The 9,820-nt window shown below is 32.7% G+C and overlaps 1 protein-coding gene across 1 annotated transcript; it reads right to left on the reverse strand.

Moving 5' to 3' along the window:
• Window positions 1-3,477: 3,477 nt before the first annotated feature.
• Window positions 3,478-5,581, reverse strand: LOC103425169 (peroxidase N-like). The gene is made up of 4 exons (XM_008363242.3): window positions 5,291-5,581; window positions 4,965-5,147; window positions 4,672-4,837; window positions 3,478-4,146 (listed from the first exon to the last, which is right to left on the reverse strand). The coding sequence occupies exons 1-4, from the start codon at window positions 5,513-5,515 to the stop codon at window positions 3,722-3,724; spliced, it is 999 nt and encodes a 332-aa protein (XP_008361464.2). The 5' UTR covers window positions 5,516-5,581; the 3' UTR covers window positions 3,478-3,721.
• Between the last annotated feature and the right edge of the window lie 4,239 nt (window positions 5,582-9,820).

Raw genomic sequence — 9,820 nt, forward strand, 5'->3', positions numbered from 1 at the left:
AGCCCATATTCGTAGTCTCTAAATCATAAAGCTTTATAGTAGATTGATTTATGAAAATAAGGTTAGCTAGCTTTGATGCTACTTGGCTTAATTTTTTTAAGAATTCTTGGAAACTAAGTTGTTACAAGATTAAACTTGAAAAAGTTGGGCAACCTAAACCCAACCCAAGCAAACCCTAACCCAATTAAACCCAAGCCCAAAAGAACCCGAATGAAACCCAACCCGAACCCGAGTTGTAAAAGTTTGGTTAGGATTTGGTTGACCTTCTAACCTGCCCAACCCACCCAATTTGCACCCCAAGATACCATGAAGAAAGTTGAGGTTCCACCATAAAATAAATTGGCAATATAAGGTGTAGCACAATATAATTAAGCACATGCAAAGTCCATTCGTTATCTGATGTGGGAATCTTATTCTCAACAATATCATATCTCTACTTATATTATGGCACGTACCAACTTGTTTTCTAGTACATACATGAAAAAAAATCTCTCCTAATTTAGAATAATAAAGATGTCTTTGTCTAGTTATATTATAACACGAGGTATATTACTTTATGTTCTGACGGTACACTCTCAACGGTCGCCTACATTTTGACCTCCAATATTTTAAATCTTTGTTTTTTGGTCATTCCAACATATTAATTTAATTTAAGAAAGTTGCCTAGATTCAATCTCTTCAACGGTCAAGTAACTTTGAAGTTAATTTACTGTGTCATTTACTGCTTATAACTTTGACCTTATGTATAAGTTAATATCATATCAATTACAATTAGCTAGGGTAGTGACATATAGAAGATTTGAATAGGGTTGAATATTGTTAGGTATGTTTTTGTTAAATGTAGAAAAACATCCAATTGAGCTTGAAAATAAACAAAAACAAGAGTCAGCAGTGCTATCCAATCGGCTCCTTTATTTATTTGTTGGAAAATTCCTCCTTTTTTATAAATTTATATTATTCTTTGGCCAAATTTTTTTTTGTGATCCTTGTGGTGATACTCTACTTTTAAATAGACCCATGTGGTGAAAAAGCTATTAATTGTAATCATGTGGTGAAATTCGTTATCAATCATAGTCCAAATTGGATTTTTCCTCATTCTTCTGTCATCTGTTCCTCACCGCGTTTAGGTTAGAATATAAGTTATTATGCAAACATTGAATTTAGTTTCATTTTAAGAAGAACAATGGTGGACAAGATGGCTAGGGTTATGTGAGAGAGGGGGGAAGGTGGTGGGTGGTCGATGTGGCTGTGGCTAACAAGGGTAGGGATTTCTTTATTTTTTCCTTCTATTTTTGTTGATTGTAAAGAATTGGAATTACCAAAAAGAAAAGAAAAAAATGGAATGACCTTTTTATCCCTGCATGTGGATGAGATTTTGACAGAAAATTCAATTTTGACTACGATTGAGAACAAACTTCACCACAGGGTTAAGATTAACACTTTTTTCACCATAGGGGTCGATTTAAAAGTAGTGTCTCACCGCAGGGATCAAGAAAAAAATTTAACCTTATTCTTTATATAAGGATAATATAAATTTATAAAAAAAAAACTTTAATTAGTTGCCTAGTTGAATATTCTGAGCATATTTGATGAGGGTTTCAGCTGAATTTTCATCTAAGCAAGATACGAGCCAATAGTAATTCATGATATACATGATGAAATACTAGCATGCATGTAGGGGTGGGTTCGGTACGGTTACCGTACCAAAACCCTCATGCCAATTACCGTACCAAACTTTCGGTTTGGTAAAATAAAATCTATTACCATTACCATACCAAACTTTCGGTATACCGAAGTTTGGTATTGCCAAATGTTCGGTTGGCATTGTATGGCAATGGTAATTGCCACTTTGTTATGGGACAAATTTTTTTTTTGCTTTTTTTAACCCAATTCAAGGGCAAAACTTTTTTATTGTACCTTTATCTCATACATTGTAGCCTAAATTCATCTATTATTCATCATTTACAATTCACACACACAATAATTCAAATGATGCATCAAGATTCATGATGAAAATTAAGCTTACAATCCAAATAGAAGTTACGAACCAAAACAAATAGAAGTTTCCCCCATGCTAAAGATCTTCTCTATCCTCCATTGGTTCAAACACACCTCTAGAACTTTCCCAATGTCTTTGCCCTTATGACCCGTGATCTTTATGAAGTTTATGATCCGTTTGTGCAACTTTCATTCACTATCCATGAAGTGAGCGGTAACTACCATGTAGTTAATGTTTTGTACCGATGTCCAAGTATCGGTTGTGATACTTACCTTTTGATTATGCATTGCTTCAAATAACTTAGACTTCTCCAACACATATAAATCCCACACATTGGCCGCAATCTTCTTCCTATTTGGAATCTTGAACCGAGGTTGAGCCTCTTTCATCATATCAAATTATTAGAATATTATAAATATGTGTTATATAATTATATATTATATAATTTATAAATTATATATTATATTATATGTTTGGTACGGTAAGGTAATACCGTGGTATTGATATCCATTACCAATACCGTACCAAGAAATTTCGGTACGGTACAATACCGTACCATTACCGATTGGCACAAAATCGGTATGGCACGGTTGGTAATTCGGTTGGCACGGTAATTTGGCAAAAAAATCCACCCCTACATGCATGCATCCAAAGTTTAAAGAAAATGACAAAAATATTTCTTTTTTGACGGCATGCGAAACTAGTAATTCATTTCTGCTTTTTTCATGCAAGGAGCCAACGATCATCATTGGCATGATGGAAATGGTAAGAGTGCGGGATGCCTCCAAATTTTCGAAAACGAATGATAAAATTTGATCGTTCATGACAGCATAAGAATTCCATGAAAGGAGAAACCTCAAGCTGTGGAGGTATGAATCCAAATGTTTTCACACTTGTGGTGGGTTGCAAACTTGCAATGCAGTGACAATCAAATAAAAACAAGAAAATTAGTTCTAAGTTGAAAAACAAATTAATATGTCTTTGGTGTCAAAATTGTTATAGTTGACACCAATGGTGACACTCAGGTTTATAAAGCCACTGAAAAGGAATGGTACCCTCAAATCAATGCCCCATAGCACATTTTGTTGTAGTGGATCAACCTTTCAACACACCAACTTTTGCGTGAGTTTTGGACTAAATATGTGAATATTTACATTTGAATGTGAACATTTAATTCAAAATCAATTAACAAAACGGGGGACATGACCATAAGTTTTCAAACTAATAGCTAGGGAAGGTTTCTATTCTCCAATATAGACATTTTTGAGAAATTTCTCAAGTAGAAGGTGTTCATGTGCATTATCAATATAATGAAAAGATCTTGTCAAAACTAAAGGGTTTCTTATTGATTTTATGTTTTCCAGCTTAAACTTTAGTGAGAAACACTTGACTTAACAAATGGTAAGTCCACTTGGTGAACGGCTTATAAGTATACCTTAATGCGCAGGCAAAAATACTCTCATTTTTGACAAAAAATGTGAACAATAAATCACGACTTTTTATTGGGTTTACGAAATTAAAGTCATACAAGAGTTACTACACGTAGAAACTTTATATATATATATATATATATATATATATATATATATATATCTCAAAAGAAAATAAAAGGAATTCATTCCACATACAGTCTACATAAAAGATTCCCCCAAGGCATTAAAGCAATTAGGAGCTAGGACAATAATCTTGCAGAATGCAAGTCAACTGCTGGCTAGACATATTTCATGCATTAACAGCCCTGCAGTTCAATCTGATCTCTCCAGCAGACCCAGTAAGAGGACTAATATTCCCCATCTTGATCATAGAATTAGCAAAATCAGCTAAGAACAGATTAAGATTTGAGTTATAGCTTTGGACCAAACTTTTAGTCCCTGTTGTCACAGCTGCATCACTAGAAAATAGAATTTGATCTGAACCTAGGAGGCCCTTCCCGTTAATCAAGTTCTGAAAGTAATGGTTGTCAAATAGATCGGTTGAGTTCCGATCTAAAGGCGCGGTATTGTTTCCATCACTGGTCTGCGGACACTGGTTCTGTAGATCAGTTAGCATGCTTTGTTCCAATGTACTGTCAGGAGCACCTGTTCCTGAGAAGTTGAAGAGTCTATTGCTGAAAGTGGCACACCGTGCCAACCCAATTGTATGAGCTCCTACACATAATTAAACCCCTTTAACACATTAATCAACTGGTAGATTATATCAACTAATGATGTATTCGCTCTTAATTAAACAGCGGTGAAGAACATGACAAAATCTGAAGAACCTTATTCAGTATTTGGCCATTAGATAAAACATCAACATAATACCCTTTCAAAATAGAAAGGAATGTGTCTCATGCCTGATGAACAATTAATGTTAGGACTTGATCGACTAAATTGAACAATTTTACGACCAAAGAGAGAAGGAAAAAAAATTCTCCTTCCCAATGTTTTATTGGATGGATCTGACTCAATCCAATCTTTTCTAGTTCAGGCCATAAAACGAGATTAAAGACTAAAACCGCTAAAGATATTACTCTCTAGCATATATATTGATCAAGGGCCGCAAATTTAACGCGTTATTTTAATTACATGCTCAGAAATGAATATTTTATATTGTCCTCTCTGCATGCACAAGAGAAGCACACGAGACTAAAATAAAGGGTGTTGAAATCACTATAGCAAGTATACATGTACCTGATAAGGACACAACGTCTGTGATATTTAGGCCCACAGCGGCAAACTTGGAAATGATGATATCTAGGGCTTCAGTTGGCGCAGGAAGTCCACTGTTTGCTCCTGACTGATTTGCCACTAGACCATCTCTTCTTCCAAGTAGAACTTTCCATGAAGTTCCTCCACTCTGCCAAATGTGGCAATATTATTATAATACAACATAGCATGTTTAATTATGAAATAAGGATCTAATTATAATGGCATGCATGATAGTGAATATTAATAAACATAATTAGCAAAGTTAATTAACTTACTAAGAGCACAGAATCTCTAGCAGCTATGGCTAGTATATCAGCACACGACACAACTCCGCTACATGAGCTCTCCACAGAGCTCTTGATTCTGTCAACGACTTCAAACCCTCTTGCTGAATTCAAATTTGGGCGGGCATTCTTCTCACTATCAGTTCCATCCAGTAGCAGTGACGCATCACAACCCTACACGTGTACATGAAAGGGAGATCATTTAAAATTGGGAGGCGTATGAGCTGCAAATAAAAATTGTGATGCACGCATAAACAGAAATCGGTATATGAAAACTAAAAATATAATCACTATCTACGGGATCGCTAAGAACTCACATTGACAAAGCAGTCATGGAAGTGAAGCCGAAGCAAAGAAGCAGCCATTCGCATTTCAGACTTGACAGCGTTCAGAACCTCTCTTCGGACAATTTTGAGAACATCCGGACATGTTGCCTTGTAGAAATCTGTACTTAACTGGGCTTTCGCGACAAAACACAAGGCAAAGAACGTGATCATTGCCAAAGAGTAACGACGGCTAAAATTAATCGATGACCTTGTCATGGTTACTTAAGAGGTGACACACTTAATGCTAATCAATATGGTTAAGGGCTACTTAAGTTGTATGATCAGACATTCCTTGAACTCCATTTATAGCCACGATTATGCGTAAAACAACAATTTTTTAATGGCTGCTTTAGATTTTGGCCCTTACAATTCATGATTCCTAGATAAAAACCCATCTACATATAAACGTCGAATAAAAGCCCAAATTTAAAATATGCAGCCACATTGGAACACTATTGACCTACTAATACAATTTATTTACATCCATGCCACTTTCCCAAATACCTAAATTTATTCCAAATTAAAAGTTGTAGAAAAAGTGAAATAAAATATATAAACTGTTGTATTGCATTAATTGTATCCATATCATACCAAAAATTTACCTTTACCTTTTTAGTGATATATATGTATATATTTTGCATTGATTGGGAAGTAAATTAATTTGTTCCAATAATTAAAAAAAATTATACTAAATCTGTATTATATAGGTAAATTATTTTTCATGTATTGTTACATTTATTAGGCACGTTTTATTGTTGTATAAATATAGGTATGACATAATATTTTTCAATATAATTATGGGTTAATTATTCTCCATGTATTAGTGAAAAAAAGATATTATATTACACACGGGGTATAATTTTTTGTAGGTAAATTATTGGAAATTAATTTGTAGGTAGGTAAATTAATTTGTTCCAATTATATATATATACACTACACCTAGATTATATATATATATATATATATATATATATTTTTTTTTTTTTTTTTTTTTTGAGAAAACCTAGATTATATATTTTGAATCAAATAACATTTTTGTATACATGGTAGGTAAATTATTTTTCATGTATTATTACATATATTAGCCTATCAGGGACCTTTTTTTGGTAAAAATATATAAAGTAATATTTATATGATTGTTTGTAGGTAAAAGATAAAATCAAAAGCATGATCCAATTCCAAAGTTTATGCAATATTTTGTTGTTGGTATACAATATTTTGCATAATTGGAAATGAACATTTCAAATAGTAAGCAGGTAAATTAATATGGTCTAATTATATAAATACACACACACACACATATATATATTTATATTTATACACATTTTGAATCAAATAACATTTTTGTACATGGTACGTAAATTACTTTTTTTTAATGTATTATTACATATATTAGGTTTTTTTTTTGTAAATATATATATATATATATATTTATTAACTCATAATGCCAGATACATAGAATTAAGCCAACAATTCTCATATTTGATATTAATATGCAATGAATTTTTTAACATTAATGTCTTATTTTCTATTTTTGCGAAATCATTAACTCTCTCCTTACAATCTGCATAGAATTAATTGTGCACATTAAGTATGCAATAGGGGTATTTTAGGCATATAAAAATGTAAAATGTGTAAAGTAATATGTAATTAATGAATTCACTTAGGTGGATCCTAGTCACTGGGTTTTTTTTGAGTAAAAAAATTATGTTGGGTTTTATATGGAAAAATTTGAATTTGAGGGGTTAAAGTCATATTTTCAGTTTTTTTAATTAACTATACAGTAGTGTATAATTTTGTTTATCTAGTTGAAAACTAGCTAGCTGCTAGTGCTTATGATGTATGGCGGCAGCACTCAGTGCTTGACTGCTTAGTTGCCTTCATGAACTCAGAAAACTGCACTGAGAGTGTGAGACTGATATTAATTAGCATAATCTCAAGAGATTAGTGCATTTAATATTGCCGACAATGCGGATAACTGAAAGAGTGGTGGCCTAATTGCTCTCAGTTGTACGCTTATAATATAAGAATTTGATTTCTATATGCAAGTTCATGAACGACAGAAGATTGACAAAGCATACTGTATACGATATAGTGCATGCCTACAGAAAGCCAACTGGTTTTTTGCTACCACTTTGGCGCGCGCATGATTAAATTATGCTTGCATTAAGAATTTTTTAACAATAAAATAAAGCTGAGCATGCAATATGACCAACTTAAAATTAAAATTATTTTCACTTGATCATAGTGATTTCTTAGTAATGGTCTGTAAAAATGTTAAGTTGGAATTGAAAGCATCTTTATCCCTGTTGATAAGAGTTGACATTTTGGGGAAGCATGCAGCTCACAGAGTGCCATGTCTGAGGGCACTACATTGCCATTTTGTCTCTTCTTCTTTTCCTACCCCTGTTTCCTCCAATGAATGCAAAAGACCAACAATTTAGAGACTAATAGCAACTTCACGAAATTAAACATTAATTGGTTGAGCACCAAGTTTTTTCGACGTTTAATTATCGTTATTGGTACATGTAAGCCCACGTTTTTTTGCGAAATTTACAAATTTTTATTTTTGCGAAATATTTTCTATCATGATTAAGAATTTTTTAGAAGGTACTTAAAATTGGTTTTATCATTTATTGAGTTACAAATATATATATATATATATATATATATATATTATAATATTAAAATGAAAGCAGAAAATAAATGGACAAAAATAATAGTTGTGACATCCCACATCGCCCAGGGGAGTGATCCTTAAATGTATATTCTCATCCCTACCTAGCACGAGGCCTTTTGGAAGCTCATTGGGAAGTTGCTCGTGACCCATTGGGAAGTTGCTTGTGAGTTCCCAAAAACAAAACCGTGAGGGTGTGGTCGGGGCCCAAAACGGACAATATCGTGTTACGGTGGTGGAGCGGGTCCGGGAAGTGGTTCGCCCCGGGCCGGGATGTGACAATAGTGGGGCCCAAAACTTTGTTGAAACAGGACTCCAGCCACAAGAATATCTACAAAAGGTCTTACATAAATTTTCAAAGTCACGGTGTGGTGACGGTGAAAACATATAGATTTTATAACAATTTCTAAATAATAGAATATTTAAGACAAAACACTGAAAAATGAATGGACAAAAATAGTAGTGGAGCCCAAAACATTGCCAAAACAGGACTGCATCTACAATAATATCAATAATAAGTCTTATATGGATTTTTGAAACCTCATGGTGCTGTGAAGTGAAACCAAGTAGATTTTACGACGATTTTTGTACAAATTAACAAAATCTCCTAGAAACTGTGATGGTTAGCCCACGTTCTTTTTGAAACAAGAAAATTTTTATTTTTCCAAAATATATTTTGTCATGATTAAGAGTAACTTTATAGTGCAATTGAAAGTAGTTTTACTATTTACTGAGCTACAAATATATTTTTAATTGAATATTTCAGACGAAAATTGAAAAATAAGTTGACAAAACTAGTAATAAGGCCCAAACATTGCCAAAGCGGGACTCCATGCACAAGAATATCAATAAAAAATCTTACATAAATTTTCAAAACATCACGGAGCAGTGAAGATGAAAGCAAGTAGATTTTACAACAAGTTTTGTACAAATTTGCAGATTCGCCTAGAAACCGTGACGTTTTTTTTTTTTAAAGAAAATGTCATTCTTATAGTTTTGTGAGCCAGAAGTGTATTTTTAATAGAATATTTAAGCCAAAAATTGAAAATAAATTGACAAAAATTGTAGTGGGGCCCAAAACATTACCGAAACGGGACTTCATCCACAAGAATATTAATAAAAGTCTTACATAAATTTTCAAAAACTCACCGAGCAGTGATAGAAAATAGATTTTACGACGATTTTTGTACAAATTTGCAAAATTGCCTAGAAACTGTGAAAGTTAGCCCACGTTATTTTGGGGAAAATGTAAATTTTTTGTTTTTTGCAAATATTTTCCGTCATGATTAAGAGTAACTTTATAAAGCAATTGAATTTTTATGTTTGTCGAATATGGAAATTGAAATTGGTTTTACTATTTCTTCAGCCACAATTGAATTTTTATTAGAATATTTAAGCCAAAAACTTAAAAATAAATGGACAAAAAATGTGGTGATGCTCAAAACATTGGCAAAACGGGACTCCATCTACAAGAATATTAACAAAAAATCTTGCACGAATATTCTAAACCTCAAAGTGGGTGAAGATGAAAATAAATAGATTTGACGACAATTTTTATAAAAAATTGCAAAATCGCCAAGAAATCGTGATAACGCCCATGTTTTTTTTTTTGAGAAAAATGCAAATTTTTTATTTTTTCTGAAATATTTTCCGTCATGATTAAGAGTAACTGTATAAGGCAATTGGAAACGGTTTTACCATTTATTGAGCCACAAATGTATTTTTTGGAGAATATTCAAGCCCTAAACTTAAAAATAAATGGACAAAAATTGTAGTGAGGCCTAAAACATTGGCGAAACGAATTGCATCTACAAGAATATTAACAACAAGTCTTATATGAATAT

Source organism: Malus domestica, chromosome 11, assembly GCF_042453785.1.
Source record: "Malus domestica chromosome 11, GDT2T_hap1".
In the NCBI taxonomy this organism is placed as follows: Eukaryota; Viridiplantae; Streptophyta; class Magnoliopsida; order Rosales; family Rosaceae; genus Malus; species Malus domestica.